The following is a 21,926-nucleotide window of genomic DNA, read 5'->3' on the forward strand; positions in this document are numbered from 1 at the left end:
GCTTTACAGAAGCTGCATCCAACCCCAAACACAGCTTTTAAAGGCTGTTACCATGCACCTGTGCTATCCTATTATGGTGACAGTGACTCAAACTACCTTGCAACCTTGCAGAGGTGCTGCTCAGTACATGCATACTGAGGCCACCAGGTTCCTGGTGGAGCACAAACCCTGCCCAACCCCAGTGGCTCTGTGGCAGCGTCCTGCCAGCCCCCCGGTACGGAGGTGAGGGCTGCCCGCTCGCAGGGGCAGGGAGAAGGGTCCCACTGCTCCGGGCTGCACGTGGCCAACACCTGCAGGAGCTCCATCCCTTACAGCTTCTAAAATTAAGTTCCTCTTTAAAGGACGGGAGACATGTCGTATGAATTTTTACATTTATCTAAAGCCACGCTGTGAAAAATTGCTTTTAGTACTTTATTAATGTGCAGGCATCACTCCATCCTGAATGGAGAAAGGGGGAGGGTGGGAATTTATCTTACATAAATCCCCAATGTGTCCTGCCTAATATTTATAGCCACCAGAAAATGACTTTTTTTTCTAGCAGCAGAAATAAAACTGTCAGTTTAGAAGATAGCCTTTTTATTTTATCAGCTTCTAGCTTGATTTCAAATAGAGACAAAAGGCATCATAAAATATTTTCCATTGATCCCTGAGATGCGATCAAAGATCACAGAAAGCCAAGGATGGCTGTTTTGGGGCTGTGATGAAGTCTGCATTCCCAGCGGGCTGAACACGCCCTCGTTTTCCCAGTTTTTTGGCCCAGACCATGGTTGTAGCCACAGCCCCTGGGGAGATGACCCGGCGAGCACACGTCTGCCCACATCCCTGGGTCTCCTCCCCAGGGACTGAAACTGTGGCCACCAAGATGCACAGGCAGGAGAACCGGAGTGTTTTCAAATCCTGGTTTATAAATGGCATTTCACTATCATTTAATTCAAAGTAATTAGAGGAATATTCATTTATGCTATTAAAAATTATTAGATTAAAAGCAAATTTTTAAGCCACTGTCCTGTTGTGAGCAATCCTGTGCTCTGCCATGTGATTTCAATGCTTTCAAAATGAGGAGACTTTTCAAATCACTAGGCTTTATGTAAAGTAAAGGAGTAATTAGATACCAAAAACAATAATTATCTCAATGAGAGATGGAGAGAGCAGGCAAGTGTAAATACACTTCCCAGGGTAAATGCGGATCCATGAAAGGAATTGTTATGCACAAACCAAACCCAGGAGCAGCCAAGCACAGCCCCATGTCAAAACCGCTGACTTTCTGCACGCCAAAGACAACCCAGACCCTGATCTGTCTCGTTACCGTCTCTGTGATAAAGGTTAATCAAGCACAAAGCACAAAGCAACGCGCGAGCTCTTGGGAATTTATTTCCAGCTCAGGGTACGCAATGCCCGAGTCAGGCGGAGGGCTGAGCCGCTTTTCTCTTGGCTGCAGCTTTGCGAGAGGGGCGGTGAAACCCTCCCTGGTGGCTGGGCACTGGGGAGGTGAGGCAAGCCCTCACCTGCACCCCCGCTCACTGCCCGCAGAGCTGCTGCAAAACCAGAGAAATGTGGCAAAAAAGAAGATGCGGGTGCTGCCAAAGCACTGCCGAGCAGGGAGGGCTGTGTGGTGAGCTGCCCTCAGCTGGGGCTGTCCCCCGGGGACTGATGCAGGGGCAGCACGGAGCTGTGTGTGCAAGGGGGGCTTTTATTACTTGAGCGGTGAGCAAGCACCAACCTGGGATACCTTTCGCTAAGCAAAATTAGTTGGCATGGTGCTTGGCACAGCTCTGTGTGAGCTCTGCGAAGCCAGGTTGGTGTCCACGCAGTGAGCCACTCAGGGGGGCTTCCTGCAGCTCGTGGGCAGGTACCGAGCCCACAGCATTTGTGTGTCATTCAGCATCTTCCAACTTGGGTTTGCCAGCAATCTCTGTAACCTTATCTTTATAAAGACCGATTTTAAAAGGGAAGGGACTCAGGCTGAGGTAAAAAGCACAAAGCGCCCGCTCTAGCAGGTGCTCAGGCCCCTGCACAAATAGCTAAAGGTCAGAAGCAGCAAGCGGCGCCTTTCCCACCCTAATACATTCTGAAGTTGCCCAAACCCAGATTTTCATTGCTGTGCTGCTCTGATCTGTGCTCACAGATGGCATGGAAGCAGCAGCTTTTTCTGCACAGATGCATTGCTGTTGAAATATCAGCTATCAGCAGGTACCTGAGTTGTCTTAATCCTACCTAAATCCTAAATCAACTGTGCCTACCTTTCTACTAATCTTCCTGCCCTATCAAACACGGAATTTTCCCCAACAGCAGCCGTTAGGTGAGAGGTGACAGGCAACAGCTTACCAGTCCCTGTTCCACAGTCCGTGATCAAAAGGATTTTTAAAGAAATGAGACATTTAAAACAAGATAAAATTTGCATATTTTAAAACACGAGAACAGTGAGAAAGCATTTGTGACAGAATTCAATTGTTTTGAGCTGCAACAAGACAAACGAGAGGTAACACCATGTCACAACACACGGCAAACAGCGCAACAGTGCGATGCGCAGGAGGAAAGGGCAGCCAGCAGGGGAGGGACACAGCACCGGTTCCATCAGCAAATGAGCAGAGAGGTGAGAAACAGCAGCAGCCGCAGACTTGAGGAGAAACAGAGTCTTACAGGGTAAGGAAAAGCCTCGGGAGCCTGGGATCTGGCACCCTTGAGTGTGCCACTGCCCCTCCTGCGCTCAGACCCACTCTGCTGTGGTCTCTGAGCACTGTTAGCACAAGGGCTGGATCCCAAAGTGAACAAATCAAGGCGTGTGCAGTTGGCCCCCAAAGACTTCTGTGCTACTACACTTTGATATCAGTCAATGCTTTCCCAGTAATGCCTGTCCTACACAGGCTAGGGGCTCAAAGATGCCGCTCCTGTTGGAAAGCAAAACTGGCTGCAGTTCAGACCCCTGCCCGCACCCAGCACGAGCTGCCCTGCAGCCTGGATCCCCGTGTTTCTGACGCAGGAAGGAGCGTGCTTCTCTTTGCTAATGCTGTGGGCACTGCAGGGAAAGCCTCTGAGGAAAGCAGCCCCCCAGTTTTGTGCGAAGGCATCACTGTGCAGGAGTTACGTTTGCAAAAATATCAGTCTGACATTTAAATACGTGGTGCCACGCCGCTGCAGGGCTTGAGAGAGCCAGAGCTCCTGAGTCCCTAGCGCGTATAGCACGTCCCTTGCTAGTGAAACCCATCTTAGAGAGAGGCAGACACGGCACGGAGCAGCCACGTTCTCCTTGCAGAGCTCCTCTGCATTTCCGCATTAGCGCTCACACCCAAGTCAGGCTCCAGCCTTCCACGAGTTTACCTTGGAGAGAAAGTGTTGAGTGAAACACAGCTTCGTTACCAACAGGGGCAGACGATGCTGCTGAGCTAGATGTTAAAATAAAGTTTAGATTTAAAAGACAGAGCGAAACCTGTTCAGCTTAAGAAAAAGGGAGAAAAGAAGACAGAAAGACTGGCCCCTGAGATAACAGTGACAGTATTGCAACGTGATTAAATCTGCGAGCGGAACGCATGGTGTGGCTGTCCCTGAAAGTCAGAGCCAGACAAAGCATCCAGGCGGTACAGCAAGTGATTCTTTCACAACAGTTGTTTGCCATGTGCCAAATCTACAGATATGTGATCTTCTGAACGGGTGAATGTGATACCTCCACGCTGCGGGTAAGATGAGCAGCGCCTGCACATATGCTCGTGTGCGTGTGCACCCACCAGCGTGAGTGGGAGACTGTGCAGGAGAGAAAGAGCGTGCGGGAGAGGGGGAGAGGAGGAGCACACTTAACACAGTCACACTTACAGCCTTTGGCTTGAAGGGAGGCTGAATCTCTTTGCGCTCCAGCTTGTCCCAGTCGATGTAGCGGAAGAAGGCGTGCTCCTTGATGTCCCTCTCCCCTTCTGGGCCACAGCCCAGCCGCTTGGCAGGGTGCTTGGTCATCAGCTGCGGGAGGGAAAAAGCAGCAGAAGTCATTCATGGAGTGCCACGCGGCTCCACAAAACATCCCCAGGGCCTGGAGCAGGAGAGGGCACTGTCCCCAGGGCAGCCTGTGATGGCGCAAAGCCCTCCCTGAGGCACTCTGCGGGCTTGGTGCTGGAGGCAGAGGAGGGAGGGAGAAGCAGGAGCAGCTCCAGGGACGGGGCTGGCTGGCAGCTACTGAATGCAGCAGGCCACAGCAGAGCACAGGTACGGGAGCAGGGTGGGAGCAGCACAGCCCCTATTCCTCGTGGATGGAAACCGCTCACCAGAAGTGCCTGGCTGCCAGCAGCCCTGCCAGCACCGCTGCAGCCTTGCCAGGCAGCTCCAACAGGGCCAGCGGGGTGCGAACGAGCTGCTTAGTGCTCAGCTGGCTTGGTGGCAAACTTCTCAGCAGCTGCATAATTAATTTTAAAGGCCACTGCCCATTTAAAATTGACAATCTGTCCTCAAAAGGCTTCATTAGCCCTAGAAGCAGAACCCCCACTTCTCTGAATCTGCAGCCACACAGACAAGAGATGTATTTCTAGTGAAGGAGTCAACTCGGAGAAAAAAGCACACACAACCCATTAATGCTGTTTATCATCTGAACTTCTCCTCTTCACTGACTCAATAAGAGAAGTGAAATGGGCCACGGGAATCAAGGGCGGCTGTACAAACATTAATATCCGGGGGGCATTGTTTGAGCCGTGTTTGGAGATAAGAAGGAGATTCCAGAGATTTAGAACAGTTGATGAGCACGGAGAACATGAGCCGTGCACCTGCGACACAAGGACTGCTTTATTAAACGTGGGGCTGCCCGCACTGACCCCCAGCTCTGCAGAGGCTGAAGCCAGGCTGGCCCCACACCGCACCCCGCAGACGGGTAGCAGGAAAGGTTTTTATACCCAGGCGTCCCCTGACACCAACCAGCACAGCAACCCAAGCAGCGGGGGCTGCAGGTGCTGTGGGGCCGGGCAGGGCATGGAGCTGGCCCCGCAGCGAGCAGCCTGTGCCCCGTGTGCCCGTGGCCACGGGGAGCTGCGTGCACCTCAACACGAGTCTGCAGGGAGGGGTCTGGGGGCACAGGGGGGCAGGTGGAGGGGCTGGGGGCTGCAGGGCACAGCGGAAACAGCGTCAAGATGCTTGTGAAACTTGTGTTTTATTTTTGGGGGGAAATAATGAGGTCTCCGATGCTGCAGCCTCTTTTAATTAAGTATGCCTGAGCCTAAGATGCCTGGCGAGGTGGAAGAAGCTGCTGAAGGAGCAGCACGGACTGGTGGGTCAGGTCACTGCTGCCAGGAGAGGGGAACAGGGCATGGGGCAGGAGACCAGGCAGGGCAGGAGCGCTGCCTCCCGCTGCACCCACTTCAGGCTGATACAGGCTCAGTGAAACAAGAGGATCTTTTCATCCCCTCACCAGGCTCTGGACAGCATCCTGACAATTCAATCAGGTCCCACTTAGCTGTACTAGAGCAGGAAAATAAAAAGCATCCTGTGTCTCAATAAGGTTTTTCTAAAGCAAGTCTCTGACAACAGTTCAAGAGCCTGAAATGTGCTAATAAACTGATTTAGTGATTTGGCTGTCGCTGCAAATTGCTTAGTTTGCATTCAGCAAACATGGAAAGAAATCTGTTCTTGGGTCTTGCTTATTACATGCTGCTCCTGAACACACGCACTCACCTCTTTAACTTCTAGTGCTGGAGATCATCTGAGGCAATGAGGGAAAGCAGGTCTGTGTCTGCAGGATCTGTGTCTCGGCAGACATTAAAGCTCGCAGATGCCCACACGTAAAATCCAGCAGTGAAAGCCTCACCCAGGGCGAGGTGCCGGTCACCTATCTGCACAGCACGCACCGCAGGGATGCTGCGAATGCTCCTGGGGCTGGGGGGCACCAGCCCCTTCCCTGCTACCTGCTCCCATCCCCGGGGGGACCCAAACCTGCCTGGCTCTGGTGCTGGACCGATGTGCCCCATGGGGAGAGCGGGCCCCTGCCTGCACCAGGGAACACGTCTGTGCCTCTCAGCACCGCTCTGTTCTACAGACACTGCCTGCACGCACCAGTAAATTCAGCCTCTGCTCATTTACTAATTAGCTTCTCCCAGCCAGAGTTTTGTTTCTTACCTGCTGCTTCGTGCTGGGAGTTGTTTTGCACGCACACTCCCCACGCTTAAATTGAAGTGTTGGTGTTAAACCTGGCTTCCTCATTGCAACACCAATGCACACCACAGTCAGAACAGCTCAGCCTGATTAATGAATCATAAAGGATTTTCTACTTCATGTACCTGCCTGTAAAGCTGAACAGAGCTGTACTACAACACACGTATTCAGTATTTTCAATATATGCGTCCAAAAATTAAATTTTCTTGTTTTTCTATTGTGCCTTTATTCATGTAAGCATGAAGACACCATCTGTTATTGATATATAGGACCCCATAAACATGCAGATTGATTCTCCTGGCTTACATAGGATAAGCATTTAGCTTTGTTTGTATTAAACAGGAACAAGTTGATTTAATCCCCACACTAATGCACCGAAACCCTTCAAACTTCTGTAAATGAGGAAGGGTGCTGAAAGGTGCACATCACCTGCAATGTGATGTTATATCTGATATCTGATGTTGGTGGCTTAAAATACAGGGAGGCCCAAGCCTGGACTCCAGCGCTTTCCCTAACTGCAGCTTTGTTTTTTGTCTCTCGAAGGCCAGCAGATGCTACATGTTCATGGGCTTCACTCAGCAGCACACACCTTGCACCGAGGGGCAGAGTAAGGCGGGTGTCACAGCCCTGCTGCTGCCAGACCGCTGCCAGGCGACGCACCCCAGCAGCTCCTGGCATCCCAGCTGGTCCCAACGCAGCACACACAGCGGCTGCCCCACAGCACCCGCAGCCTCTCAGCCTCCCTCTTCGTACCCGCAGGGCACTGGGATGAAGCAGGGTGCTCAGCAGGTACTATCTGCCTTTCTGGGGCAGCACCGCCCGCGGAAATACCGCTCTAAATACCTGTAAACTTTGGGGAGGCAAACATGCCACTTTATGCCTTTGCTACTAGGCAGAGATTAAAGAGGGAGCTTATGCTCACAGGCAATCTGTTCACCTGGAAAGGGCTGCTTTGCTCAGGCACAGTCAAAGCCCTCCATATGGGAAGGAAAAGGGCTGGTTATTTGTGCCAACGCTCTTGTGTACGCACAAGTTCGTTGCTCCACGAGCTCAAAACAGGAGCCTGGGTGATGGGGGAGCTGGGTCCTGGTATCCAAGCCAGGGTTCAAGACAGCAAAGCTAAGTACCTGCACCACAGAAACAACAGCGCCTGCACCAGCCTTCAGAACAAAATCCGAGCTGACAGCGGAGAAGGAAAATGCTCCATTTGATCTACTAATTGGCACTGACTGTAGTGTCAAGGAGCTGTGTTCTGGTTAACTCTCCATCCTGCTTCCCAGCCAACTCGCTCTGATGAACACTTGTTACTTGGCTCATGCCGATGCAAGGCTTTCAGCGTCAAATGCTTTTCATCTCCGAGCTGTACAACGCAATATCCGAATCCACAGCAAGTGATGACTGGCACCCACATGCCAGAGTGAAACTGTGTAGGAGCAACAAAATTCCTCTGCAATCCTTTTGGGAGAGCATGGCAGTAAAGTACCAAGTCCCTCACATTCAAACGTGGGGGCTTCTCTGCTGCTTTCCTCCAGACCAACACAAGGCTGGTTTTGTGCCCTCCCAGAAGACCTGCCACATAGCGACCCAAAAAGCATGGCCTCGATGGCTCTGTGGTGAACCCAAATGTACTTCCCTGTATTTGAGGGGAAAACGTAAAAACTCTTTTTCCAGCTTATTGATGGTTCCTAAATACTGCACATATTTTTGAGAAAAAATTCTGGTGTAGCAGCGTGGTGATGGCAAAGAACATCACGAGTCTTTTTGCACACTTCCCTGCAACAGCACTTGTGCAGAGGGAACCACTGCATTGCCAAAGGACAAGTATTTATAAAGAACCAAGCTTTTCTACGCATGGCTAAATTTCTTCCTATTCAGCCTCACATTTCCAGAAGTGAGAAAAGCCATTACAGCTACACCCAGCAGACGTTTCAATCACGGTCTCTTCTTATCTATTTACAGCATTCAGATTTTGACTGATGCAACAGAAAACAAAGCAGGCATACAGACCTATCCCTGCTCCAGCCTCTGCTCGCTCAGAAGCATCATTCCCTCAGGCACGGCAAGGATAAGGGCGTTCAGCATTACACAGCATCTTGCCATCTTCCTGCACAGCCACAAAACCAGCAGGCTTTCCCCTTACGCCCCAATTAAAACACCAACGAGAGAATGAAGGAAGGTGAGGAAATTTTGTGGAAATTCCCCCTTTAGTCAGTAGTGCGGTTTCTAAATCGAGGTGTCAATTTTACTGTGTTCTGCTGAAGGTGATTTGCCAGGTGGCTGGGGAAGCCTTGCTTCCCTGGGACCAGTCTGAGCGTGGAGCACCTTCAGCAGCATTGCCCCATCAGAGAAGCAAACATCCTGTTTGTAACACCAACTCTGAATCCAAAACTGGCAAGGGACAGCAGTGGGAGCATTAAATGCAAGATGTGTCATTTGTAGATAGAAACACTATTTTGAGATATAGAACATTCAGAAGTTTTAAATATTAACTATTAAAAGCTAACATTTTAAAATTCCTACACAAAACCATATTTATAGCCCTGCTTAGCACTGTCTGGCTGAGATGAGGCTCAGCCCCAAGCAACAACCACGAGCACAACATCAGGACGTAGCCAGCCTTTATCCACCACAACCCAAAGGAACCTGCTCCGGGAAACCTGCAGCCCTGTGGGAGCGCACCCGCTGCTCGCAGCCACCAGCAGCCAGCCCTTACCCCTTTGCAGATCGCCACCGCCTCCTTGGACATGGACTTGGGGTAGGCCACGTTGTGCTCCATGATGGACTGGAAGAGTTCATCTTCATCTTCTCCCTCAAAGGGAGCCTAAAGCAAAGCAAGCCGAGGATCAGCGGCATCTCTGTGTCTGCCCCTGGGGGCAGCAGCTCAGCCCCTCGCCCCCGCGCCACGGCTCCGGTCCCGGCTCCATCTCCTGCATGGAGCTGAGGACCCCCCCAGTCACCAGCACCAGAGCAAATTGCACGTCAGCATGTGCTCACAACTGAATTTAGCACCAACCCATAGGAATCAATTAAAATTCAATTACCTGGCCAGCTAACATTTCATAGAGCAGGACTCCAAATGCCCACCAGTCCACCGACTTCCCATAGGGCTGATAAGCAATTATCTGGAAACAACACAAACAGCAGGATTACACATCCATTTCTCACCTGTTGGCACAACGCAAACTAATTTCAAGCTGTAGTCCGGGTCAAAAGGACAAGGTTATTTACTGAGACTTGATTCTCCGAAATAGTGTGAAATTGCAATTATAAACAGAACACACAATAGGCCAAGGATCCAGTAAGTTTAAAAGAAATCACTCTACAGATGTGCACTAAATATTGGAAAAAAAAAAAAACAAAAAACAAAAAACAACACACCAGAATATTCACTGTGATTTTGGGCAAATTCCTTCTGATTCAGGCAAAACTCCAGCACATTTACTGTGCCCTTTCAGAGCGCTCACAGCAAGGCACGTTGCTTCAACAGGAGCAGGAGCAGGAACCCTTTGTGGTTACCTTGATGCAATATGTTTTTTTTTTGCTGTTGATTTCAGTGCATTTGTTTGAAATAACCCAGAGTTTGGCCCTCTGTGTACAGGTTGAGGCCCTTCAAAACAGGCTTGCAGAATGTGGGTATAGTCAAAACTCTGCCTTCCAGGTTGCCAGTTTGCTTTCTCTTATTTATTACAGAACCTCCCTCCCTCACACACACAAACAAACAAACAGCAAAAACTAACAGAACCTAACAGCACCACCCTTAGCTGAGCAATGTGGTTGTTTTGCAGTTAAAGTCAATGCTGATGTAACTTCTTTTTCTTTTTTTTTTTTTTTTTTTTAAAAATCTAATATCAAAATTTATGGTGGATTAGGCACCAAAGCACAAATATTCCTACATTTGCCATGATTTACTTTGTAAAATCTGAAATGCTGTGACTTCCATAGCGGAACAGCCCTGCAGGAGGGCACGGGGTCTGCCCCCGAGCAGGGTGTGCTCAGCCCGGGGTGCGTGGGGAGCCCAGGGGCTCCATCCCAGGCTCTGGCTCGTTTGCTGGGTGCAGCTGACGGGCGGCATTTCAGCGCTCGGGGTTGGACAGGCCTTGGGCTTCGCCATCTGCTACTTAATGCAAAACAATTACCCAATTTATTCCTCTCAATTACTGAACTCTATTCTGCAAAGACTCACGCGCTCAGGCACGAATGCCGATTGCGTGCTGCCCTCAAAACGGGGGTCCCATGGGGAGGACGTGGGGCCGGGCCCTGCCACTGCCTTGGCCACCCTGCAGCAGGCCACGGTGGAACTCAGTGCCCCACTTTGTGTTGTAAGGCAGGGGACGTGTATCTTTCCTCTTCTGAGACCCACTGGTAGCAGGATTTAATGGGATTCCTGGATACTCCAGTGATTTTTATCCTAATTTCCCATTTCCTGTTTTTCTTTTGGAAAAAAAAAAAAAAAGAGCAAGCAGAAGAAAATAAGAGTGTAAATGATAATGCTCAGCCAAATACCAAGAGAACCGGTCATTTGTCCTGCTTTGAAAGAGTATTAATCACACAGAGCAAGAGAGCTGCGTAGCAATAGGACACCAATATTAATCTTGGTGGGACAAGAATACGCAATACACATTTGAACTAGTAATTAAAAGCCTCTCTGGCTGCAGCAAAACCCAGCATAGCTTAGCATACAAGCGCACCTAAGTCTGTCCTAGCAAAGAGAATCTCTCTAAAATATTTAAATGAATAAATATTAATCTCATCATTGAAAATTCAGCAAAGTGAGATTTCAGAGGGATATTTTTATTTCAAGGGAACAGACGTCTGCGAATAATTACCTACCTGAATTTCACAAATCTGACATTAAATTGCACACATGGAGCACTTCACGTAAATGCTGTGTGCGACTTCATCTTGCCAGCGATAACCAAACGCACAGCAACTGGAGCAATCTCGAGCCATGGGCAGGGCAGGGCGCCTTTCCTCCCCAGGCACACAGCCCTTCCTGCGGGCAGCAAGCTGAAGGGATCCAAAAATCTCCACTTCCCAGGGAAACGTTACCCACGGGTAATTCCTTTCTCCCAGCCCGGGGCTGGCAGGGGTGCGGGCTCCCCGGCACGGCACCTTCCCCATGGCTCTGGCTCAGACCCCTCGGGAGCACAGCGGCTCCTGCTGAGTGGGTTCTCTCTTGGAGGAGGTTCTCCCCCCTGGAAGCGCCATCCCCAAACACCTCCTGCCTTGCAGGTCTCCTACCTCAGGCGCGATGTAGTCAGGGGTGCCACAGAAGGTCTTGGTAGTGACCCCGTCCCAGATGTTCTCTTTGCACATGCCGAAGTCGGCGATCTTGATGTGCCCTTCGCTGTCCAGCATCACGTTGTCCAGCTTCAGGTCCCTACAATGTCGCAGTAAAGCAATTACACAGATGACCACGAGTGAGGCCACGCAGCAATAACAAACCTCCTGACCCCTGGGAGCGAGCTGCGACCTCATCTCACACACGGGCTCTTTGTAGGATAGTTTGTGGGGAAATGCGTACAAACAAGTCGGCGATGTCAGGATGAAATGTTTATTTTACTTTTAACCCACAGGAACACCACGCTGGGCAAATCGCTTTTAAGTGTATGACAGAAAATACTCTCAGTGTGGCAGGGAGACAGGTTTAATGGCTCTTTCTTTTGCACCTATGAAAATCAAAGTGTGTTTAAAGCTCACCAGCAACAAAAAAAGTAGGTACCTACTCAGCAAAAGTCCCTGTATCACCTGTGCTTTGCTCCCCCATGAAAATACAAACCAGAGTGTTTCTCTCTGATCCTTGCCCACAGCACGTTTGTGGTGGCTGTGGCCGTTCCCACCAGAGCTTTGCTCCCCAGCACAATCCAGAGGTGCCTCCAGCCGAAATGATCCCTGACCAGTTGCCAGAGCTGCCTGCCCTCACCAGGATGGGTACCGTGAGCTGAAGGACAGCTTTGTGGCAAACACTCGGCATTTGGGGCATAGTATGTGAACATGCACCAAAGCACATGAAGGGCTGGGACCAAGGCTACAACAGAACAGTGTCACTGTCACAACGTGCACGAAGTATACTGGGCTGCTCTTGGAGTCAAGAATGTTTGACAGGCAAAAATACACTTTAGATACTTCTGCTTGGCATGTTTCAACTTTGGTTAGGTAAGAGCATAATAGAAGGAACAGCAAAATTTATGACTTCTTGCTGTTTTCTAAGATAGTTTTTTTCTAGCCAGTGCTTACAGCCCTGATCAGACTTGGAGGAAGAAAGGAGCACTGGGGACTGCAGACCCAGAATCTCTCTCTGCGGCAGCTGATGGCAAAAATCATCCCTCACATCAGGCTTGCTCCGCTCCTTTCATCTTCAGAACAGTCTCCAGCAACTCGCAACTCAGTAGTGCAGCTGGCGTTTCCTTTTTGCAAGCGCTTAATGCTGTCTGACACTCATTAGGATGCTCTGCTCTACCCTGGGCGCTGGGAATACTCCCGAGCAGGGAAGGGCAGCAGCTCACGAGTTTCAGTGCTTAACCAGCAGCCTCGGAGCATGGCCCCGCGCTCAGCACTCATCCAGCTAACCTCGGATGCTGTAAATCATATTGCGAATGGAAAAGAAGTTTTAGTATCTGACTCTAAGTGACAGACTTGCACTGAGCTCTCCGAATAACCCCTCCATAAGCACTTACTCTAATTTAATGATAAGAAAACAGTGCCCTGCAGCAAAACACGTGGCTCAGACAATCCCTGCTACCAGTGGCATGCGCTGAATGGAGAGAAACGCATGGAGCAGAGGCAAAAGAAGAATCAAAGCTGCTTTTATGAGCTCTCTTTCCTATAAAACAAGGACAAAAACAAGCACCCTCTGAAAAAGCAGTGTCACCACAAGGCTCCCAGCCCTGTTTTGGGCACGCACACCCGGTGCACGGCTGCCAACCTCCGCCTGTGGCACTGGCACAGAAGAGGGCCCTGGGGCAGCCAGGCCAGCCCCCGGCACCGCTGTCCTTGTAACCTGCTCTGCCTGCAGTTCTCTGGGGAACAGAGGGTGGAGGAACTTGCTCACCTACCGATAAATGATGCCTTTGCTTTGCAGGAAGAAGAGGCCAATGGCTATTTCTGCAGCGTAGAATCTGAAATGAAAGATTTAAAAGGAGGACTGATAATTAAAGGAGATAAATCAAAATGAAAACCTTTCAGATCCAATTGCACTAGAAGAAATACACTGGGCATACATGACCAAAGGATAAAGACAGCCACAACATAAAAATACCGGACAAGCATCACACGAGAAGGACACAACCCACCCTCCGCTCCGGATCGGGCAGAGATGTGATCAGGTTGCTGTGGGCTAGCAGGGGGCTGTCACTTCTCGTTACACAAATTCTCATTAAGAGAGAGCTGGGATCTATAGCTGTTTGTTACTGTGTGCCGGCAATGCAGCTTGAAAACTTATCTGTCATCTTGGGGAGGTGGAGGGGATAGCATGCACTGCCACTGCTTTCTTTGATGAATATTCTGGGTCTCGGAGGGCTGTGCCAGAGCTACAGAGTGCCCTGTGTGCCTGATGCTGGTTCAAACCCATCCGGGCCCCGTTCACTGTTTCAGTTATTTAATTAAGCATATGAAGGCTTTCACAAACACATTCTGCTCTGTCCAGATCACAGGGAGCAGGAGCCAAAAGCCACCAGTGAGCACCCTGGTTGGCAACCCCTGCAGGGCAGCCAAAGCCCAAACGTCCCTCGTACATCCCAGGGGCGTGCGGGGGCAGAACCCAGGTGTGGGGGCAGTGCCGTGGGCAGGAGCCCTCAGCTGCCTCCTACACCTCCGCCTCCCCCCGACCTCCCTGTCTGGTACATGCATGGAGGTCAGGTATCTGCCCACTGACAAGTGCAATGTGCCCCAAGGAGAAGCCGGAGGCACCAGCATCCGTAGCACCAAAGAATTGTCTCGTGTCTTCCCACTGCTGCTGTCCTTCCTTTCCCCTCTCTTTTCGCTCAGGACTTGCACCACAAAAGCCCGTGCCTTGGATTATTTTTCCAGAGACTGACACAAATACATCAAATACCTACCCTGAAGGTATCAAACTAGGTCTGTTGAACTTACACAGCATGTGGCTCTTTAAACCTCCCAACCTGCTGGATCTGGTACATTAAGTCCCCACCATTCACGTATTCCATCACAAAATACAAGCGATCCTAAAAAACAAAAAAAGCAAACAATTAGCAGCAGAGTTATTGGAGCAGGGAATTTGCAGAGGTCACAAATAACAGCCAAAGCAATTGACAGCTCCGGTCTGTATTTTTCACGGCAATACAGTTACCATTACTGCCCTCCCCAAGGGGTGCAGGTGGAGTTTGTGTTCATACGGAGCCCGTGAGACAGATGTGGTAATTCCTTTCCAGTGCTCTGGACTTGAACCTCATGCAGTTCTGCAGATAGATTTGATAGCAAGTGGAAGAATTCCCACAACAGAGGTTTTTCATTCCCATTAACGAATTAGTTTTCATTCTTCACTGAACCCATTTTGCAGGGCGTTTGATGAGCCAGCACCTAGCTGGTATTAAAGCATTCCCCTGCTTCCACACTGAGGCAGCCACACAGCCACAGACCTGAGAAATTTCCAGGTAAGCTTTTAAAAGCCGTGGTTTCCTCTGCAGCCTGCTGTGCCAGTGGAAGCCAAGCCTGCGGTGCTGGGGCACCCTGGGCTCGCACTGTGCCCTGCCCCAAGCCCCAGAAGATCAGCAAGGCGAGAAACAAGACCTGAGTATTCCCACAAAGCTCAGAACTGTGGGTTAATAAACCAGAAGCAGCTGTGTTCTGCCATGCAGCATCCCCAGCAGAGCTCTGGCATGAGCCCTGCCAGTCCCGGGAGGCAGAGGAGCCTTGGGCAGATGGGAACTCAACGCCAGGGACACCTCTACCCTGGAGGAGCCATGCCCTTGAAATGCCACTTCCCTCTGATGTTTCACAGCTCTTTTTTTCAAATGGGAAATATCTCCGAAGAAAATCATGCAGGACTGCCAAAACCACCAACCTAAACATGTCAGCTTCCCCCTGCCACAAGCACAGAGCTTTTCTGGGGGAGGGAAAAGCGACGTCTTCGGACCGCCTGAGTGCCTGCAGAAGTGGGGCACAGACGGGCGCCCAAATGCATCTTCCCTGCTACCAGCAGGCATCTGTGCTCCAGCATGGGCGCACGTCAGCTGCAGATGGGAACAGCGAAGCGCTGTCACATCAGGCCTGAGTCACCCTTCCTACAACAACCAGCTCCCTACAGCCTTCACACACCTGCCCGCGGGGCCCCAGTGTGCAGGACCCCGCAGACAGCCCTGGACAGCGAGGCTCGAGGCTCACCTTAGCCCCAGCCCCAGCCCCATGCTCTCCTTGCAGACACCCCAAAGCAGGGACACAGAGGCTGAAGCGCTGGGAGAGCTCCAGGTTCGTGGTGTTACATAATAATCCTCATTTTTCACTTAATTTCCTCCTTAAAAAAGCCAAGCTTTTAGGACACTGAGGACAAGGAGCCCAGAAGAAATGCAAATGGGAGCACTCCTATAATCACGGCTGTGGAGTCACTTGGGTAATTGGGGTAATCAGCTCCTCGGCCAGGCGCAGCACCTTGGCCCTGCACGGGCACCGTGACCACTGCAGCCTTAATGATAGTGAAGGACAGCACCCGAGGGGCAGTCGGGCTACGGAAAACGTGGCACTGATGGGGTAGAAGAGGGGTTTCAGCTCACCAGCAGAGCGGGAATGCCACACGTAGCCCCCTGCACCTGCCTGCCTCTGCCAAGCCTCGCGGCGCAGCAGCCACGCATGGGGGAAAGGTCACCTTCAGCTGCCACTGCCACAGCACTGTCTGCTGACGGGAACGGGAAGGCCAAGCAACACGGTGCTTGTTTGCAGCTGCTTCCTAAATATATCGATCAACTTCAAGGAGGAAGAATATTAAAAAGACGGTCTCTTGAAACAGCCAGCTGAGCTCTAAAAGCAGGATTCGAGCTTTCCTCATTTGGGTGGAGGAGAGAATGATGCTGCCTCAGGGAAAAAAAAAATAAAAATCACGAATAAAGCAGCCAGATGGCTGGCCAGCCCACAGGCTGGAACAGGGGGACGCAGACGGATCTGTCCTGCTCCTGCCGTGGGAGGAAGGACAGGGTCTCTCCAAGTCTGGAGCTCCCGAGCTCGCGGAGCAGCAGCAAGGTGCAGATACTGCGGCAGCGCCCGCATGGAGCTGGCGGCACGGGGCCCCTTTCCGGAGCAGCCAGCACACGACTCCTGGGGCTCCTGCCAAATCCTTCTTCTGATCAACCATTTGGTTTGTCCACCTCCCGCCTGACTCCGTACTGTGAATAGGAGTCGGTGCCGGGACAACCACCAAGCCCCCTTCCAGATGGAATTTATCATTCCCAGTGCCACTGCTGGGGCTAAGCCCCAGGGAAAGGGGAAAGGGAAGGGGAGGGCTGGGTACACCCAGCTACACCAGCACCTCCCCACAGCCCACATGCAGACCCTGCACCTTTTCGGGCACAGCCCCAGGGCCCCCGCAGTCAGTCCCCATGGCCCTACAGTTTCCCTCTCCTTCCAGGCCCACGCAGCTCTCTCCTCGCTTATCTTCACTTCTCTAAAACGCAGATTTCAGGCTTTTCTCTCCCCCAGCTGTCAGCTGAGCTAACAGCCCAGGCTGAGAAGGAAGCTCTGGACTGTGCTCCCAGAAATCAAAGTGCTTTGTGCCAGCATTTGATAATACACCCTGCTATACATTTTGATTACATTACAAATACGATTACTATTAAGCTACTATAGGTCTGCCAGGAATAATCCCGCACTGACTCACTTCAGATGCCACAGAGATGCTGTGTGAAATAGGTTCTCCTGCCACATTTTGATTACTGTGCCGCAAAGCCCGTCCACACTCTTTAAATACACTGAATGTGTTTGGTAAATGAAATTTCTGGGATAATATTAAAATGTAATCCTCCTGGATAGCATTGTCGTCGTTCCAAAGGGCTGCACTGATTACCTCTCCCCGCTCCTGCTGACACGTACCTGGACATTTTCATTTACAGGTTGCCCAACGGCAGCCCAGAGATTGCTTTAAAAGTCCCCCTTCCCCTTCCCCATTCCCTATCCCCGTTTCTGATTTGTACAAACTCAATAGCACACCCATTTCAAACTGAATTTCCTGCGCTTTGTATTAGTTTTCACTGCCTACTCTGATTTTTGATCACAAGAATGAATTCAGAGATAAAGCACAGCACTTTGCTATTGAATCATAACTCCAATCACAGGCAGGGGGCCTTCTGAAGGGCTGCGAAATCACATCAACGCAATCAGAAGTTGCCTAATGAAAAAATCTCGAGGGTGCAGATCTTCTCCATTACAGTCTCCAGCCTAACATGCAAGCACAAACACTTTGTTCATGGAGGCATTTCTGCAAACAAATTGGGCAAGCTATAAGTTTGTTGAGGGGGAAATTACACAGCCACTTCTGGAAGTATGATGATGTATATCCAGAAAAAGGAACAGGAATAAAAGCAATGGCATGTTTTAGAAAAGCTAAAATGCATAAACAAGCAGTAGCCCAGGAAAGCATCAGCCCTGGGATGCTGGCAGTGCCAGGAGTCTCAAAGAGGGTTTCTGCCCACTGGCTCATGAGCGAAGCCAAGAGAATGACACCTGATTTGCAAAGCACCAGGCTCACAATGTGTCCGGTGCAGGGGTTCCCCGCCTGCCCAGGGCACGCAGGGCATGCAGGTGCCTGGCACTCACCATCGTCTGGAAGCAGGAGTGAAGCTGTGTCAGGAACGGAGGCTTCCCGGAGAGAGCCAGCACCCTTTTCTCGACCATGGTGCACTCTACGTCATCGTCCTGGATAACAACATCCTTCTTCAGGATCTTAACAGCATAGAGCTCGTCGGTGCCCTTCCTCTCCGCCAGCATGACCTGTGCCAGGGAGAGAACACGTGCAGGATGTTGGTAAACACACATCTGCCACATCTATAGCCTGCTTAGTATTGTGCAGTTCTCGTTACAACCTTCAGAAGAGTGCCAAATGGTACAGAAAGCTAACGGGGATGTTTCCAAAAGTATTTGGAAGCTCTTACTGTAACAGGTAACACATTTACGTCCTTATGGCCCAGTCCCCTTGGTGAACCCAGCCCGAGGCACTTTGCCCGTGCCACAGTTCCAAACCATTCACATTTTACCATTTTTTAATGGTGAAAACTTGCAATGGAAAAGTTAGTACAAAGCTAATAGTACACGAAAGCAGCAAGATTTTCTGTGCCTCGCACACACCCTCCACAAAGCGCACAGTAACCAAAACCTATTATGTGCCAGCCCAAAACCTCATTACATGCCAGCCCATCGCCCAGCCAAATCCCCCCTCATGCAGAAGAATCCGTTCAACCTCACTTTTTAAACCGTTTTCACCCATTTGCAGATTTATTTACTGCAATAGATGGGATGCACTGCTTCTGCTGGTGCACATTTCTCTCATTAATCACGCGCCCCAGCGAGGATCCCCCCAGCCAGGATCCCCCCAGCCGTTCCACCACGCTCCATCAGCGTGAGCTGCTCCTCCTGCTGCCAGCAAAGCAAAGGGGGCTGGGGAGCTGCATCCCAGCTCCTCTCCCTCAGCCTCGCATCACATTAGATTCGAGAGCTCAGTGGAAATGAGTTGCTCTACATTTGGAAGGGTCTGTTGAAATCCTCCAGTCACATCAGGAGCAGCAGTCAGGATGTTTTGAAAATAAATTACGAGAACTCGACATCAAAAGGGTGGAACTGCAAGGAACTGCAAGGCGTTTCTCTCTAGAGCGGGTTTGCAGCGAGAGTGCTGGCAGCTCCCATGTGGGGCTATGGAGAGCTGACCCACACCGTGCTGCCCCCACCACAGCCCCCAGCTGCCCCCACAGGGCAGCAGGAGCTGGGCATGGAGCTGCCTGGTGGCAGGGCCAGCGGCCACCCCCAGCCCTCCCCGTCCTGTTGGGGCAGAGCAGGCGTGGGGACAGGACGGTGGCTGCCACCGCCAGGCAGCAAGGCAGGGGCCGCAGCAACGAGCCGCCAGGCTGAGGTCTCTGCTGCCCGCCCACTTGTTAGAGCAAAAATAACAGTCACATTCAGGGAGTACTTTTTAAAAGCATGTGGCTCTTTGGCTCATTTCATGCGCTTGGCTCTGGCTTGGTGACAGGCTGGCTGTCCTTGACACTCTGCTTGTCAGGATTAGCCGAGGAAGGCGTCAGGGCTTCCGAGCGCCAAGTGCTTTGGAAAAGCCACTGACATTTACATTTTCATCAGCGGGGCACAGGATTGCAGTGAACACACGCCGTCCTCATCCATCGGCAGTGTTAAAAAGCAGACTGACAGCAGAGCAGCGACTTCAGTAATGGATTTATTTACTTGCTGATATTTAAAGGAAGTTGAGATTCTGCAGCATGGGGCACGAGCACTCGAGCAATGCTGCTGTGCACAGGTGCTAAAATACGGGGCTGATTTTTTAAAGGCAGGTGGGCTCTGGCAGTTCCAAGTTGGTGGAAAAGAGAAGCAGCCACTCCAAGGACAGGCTGAGAGAAAATGAAGACTTCTGTGGAAGTCAGTGGCTCACATGCAGAGTCACCAGTGTGTGGACGTACCTTGCTACCCATAACCCTTTCAGAGAAAAAGCAAGTAAAAGAGAGAATCTCTGAACCTAGCATCTGTTACTGCCAGGGACGGACTGCTCCGGGGGGAACAGCAGGAGGAGTCCACTTGGGAAGCAGAGAAATCGCAGCGCGGAGCAGAGCTTGGAAAGCATCCTGGTGCTTTTCAAGATATTTTGCTTGGAGACTCTCAGGGGAGAGAGCGTTGTTGTTGGTAACAGAGTGTGTTTGGAGATGAACACACCAGGAAATTTCCCTGGAGGTACGAAAAGATCAAAATGTAAAGATAAAATCGGCTGCTGAAGAATGGGGTTCGGTAGCAGTAAATAGCGCAGTGGGGACTGAACTCTGCTGACTGGAGGCCTGGAGGGGAGAAAATCCCAGGCAGAGTGGGGGGGTGACACCGAGTCGTCCCCACCGAGCAGGGAACAGCTCCCAGCACCCAGAGCGCTCGGTCTCTGCAGCAGGGTGAGTGGCAGAGGTTTGCTGGTGCACTGAATTAATGCAAAAAACTGCTCCAGGGCTTACATGGACTGTAAATGTTTCATGCGGTAGCTTTCCAATGACATAGCAGTCCTGAGCCACAGCTGAGCCAACCAGCCCTGCATTACTGACATGTAAAATGCAAAAGGGCTTCTCTGCAGCTGCCTACAGATGAGCGGTACTGCACACATCGCGGGGAGGCATTCGGTGGACAAGGGCGAGTGCACATCTGTGTGTGTGCAAGGGGGATGCAGAAAACTGTGTTACTGCATTGCTCTTTCACGTCTGGGCTGGCAGAGAGAGCAGCTACAGAAGTGTAAATCGAGACTAATGCTGTTCAGGATGTTGTAATCACTCTGAATTTGCATATGCAGATGGGATTGCAGGCTCTGCTTTACAGCACTCACAAAAATACCTCCTGCACCCTGCCCGACAAGCATGAAGTCTGTGAGCATTAGCAGACTCAGCCTGCTCCCCGAGCAGCAGGCAGGGCAGCTCGCAGCCTGCGGGGCTGGGGCAAGCACCCCTGGCTCTGCCTGTGGCTGCTCGGCAGCGCGGTGCCAGCACGGTGCAGGTTTGGCACCCACAGCCTGTCCCGGTGCTGAGCTCCGCGCTCTCGGTGCACCGGCGGGGCTGGCTCCAGCTCGCTGGCATCGCGGTTCCTATGGTGACTGCAGCATGGATACAGCCGAAGTCTCAGGGGAAGGACAGCCAGTGATGAGCCGGCTTCGGCAACGCCTGCTAATGACAGCGAGGAAGATTTGTACCCTTTGCTTTGTAAACACAGTAAGATTAGGACAAGTGAATTCGCCCAGAGCAGTTTGCTAACGCCTCGCACCACGCTGCGCAGGACACGCGTGTTTGCGAGGAGGTGGTGTGCAAGCACCGTGCAGCAGGTGCCCGGGGCTGGAGCACCTCTGAGAGTCAGAGCCTGGGCCCTGGCCGCTGCTCTGCCCGTGTGTGCCTGCTACCAGTCCTCTGGCACATTTCACACCAGGATGGGGCAGGAGAGCACTTTACAGCATGAAGATTTTCATGGGACATGAAAATTGTCAAATTGTCTCCCATTGCACTCTAATCCATAACAGCAGAGGCAAAAGTATCAGCACTACTCCAAAAAAACACCTTAAAACCCCCCAAAACGACTGACAGCTCGATAGCATAACAGATTGATTAGCTACAAAAATATGAGCAAGCCCCAGAATTTAACTTCTCTCTATTTATATTACAGCAAAGCAAACCCGGGGCGGGCTGTGCCAAGCGCTGTGTTCCTCCGTCGGGAACATCTCCCGTCCCCTTGCCAAGCTGGGGGGGGGACAGGACTGCCCCCGCCTGCAGCTCCAGGGCCACCCGCAGAGTGAGCCCAGCCTGGGCAGGGGGCAGCTGGGGGCAGCCCCAGAGCAGCCAGGGCAGGGACACCGAGGGCTGCCCCACATCCCGCTGCTCAGCACCCCTACAACAACCATGCACGCCTGTACGAGGTGTACGATCCCGTGGTTTTCTGGTCTTCCAGAGTGCAAAACCAGAGCTGAACCTCCACCCCCCTAAACCTCGTTGCTTGGCTCAGTGGGGACTTTCATCTGCCAGCTCACTCTCTGGAAAGTAAACTGTTTTTTTTTTTTTTTTTTTGTGCACAAAAAGCTAATATTTAACTTGATTTATTCCTGCAATATACAGTATTTGTTTGGGAAT

General features: G+C 51.3%; 1 protein-coding gene across 2 annotated transcripts in view; it reads right to left on the reverse strand.

The window, feature by feature from the left end:
• The window catches only part of PRKCB (protein kinase C beta), a 114,160-nt gene that overhangs the window by 10,812 nt on the left and 81,422 nt on the right, over positions 1-21,926 (reverse strand). For both annotated transcript variants that reach the window (XM_032197900.1, XM_032197899.1), the window contains exons 10-16: positions 17,881-18,054; positions 14,212-14,303; positions 13,176-13,238; positions 11,362-11,500; positions 9,162-9,242; positions 8,834-8,941; positions 3,808-3,948 (exon numbers count right to left, since the gene is read on the reverse strand). In XM_032197900.1, the coding sequence (XP_032053791.1) occupies positions 3,808-3,948; positions 8,834-8,941; positions 9,162-9,242; positions 11,362-11,500; positions 13,176-13,238; positions 14,212-14,303; positions 17,881-18,054 (798 nt within the window). The remainder of the gene's footprint in view (positions 1-3,807; positions 3,949-8,833; positions 8,942-9,161; positions 9,243-11,361; positions 11,501-13,175; positions 13,239-14,211; positions 14,304-17,880; positions 18,055-21,926) is intronic.

This window comes from Aythya fuligula, chromosome 15, assembly GCF_009819795.1.
Source record: "Aythya fuligula isolate bAytFul2 chromosome 15, bAytFul2.pri, whole genome shotgun sequence".
In the NCBI taxonomy this organism is placed as follows: domain Eukaryota; kingdom Metazoa; phylum Chordata; class Aves; order Anseriformes; family Anatidae; genus Aythya; species Aythya fuligula.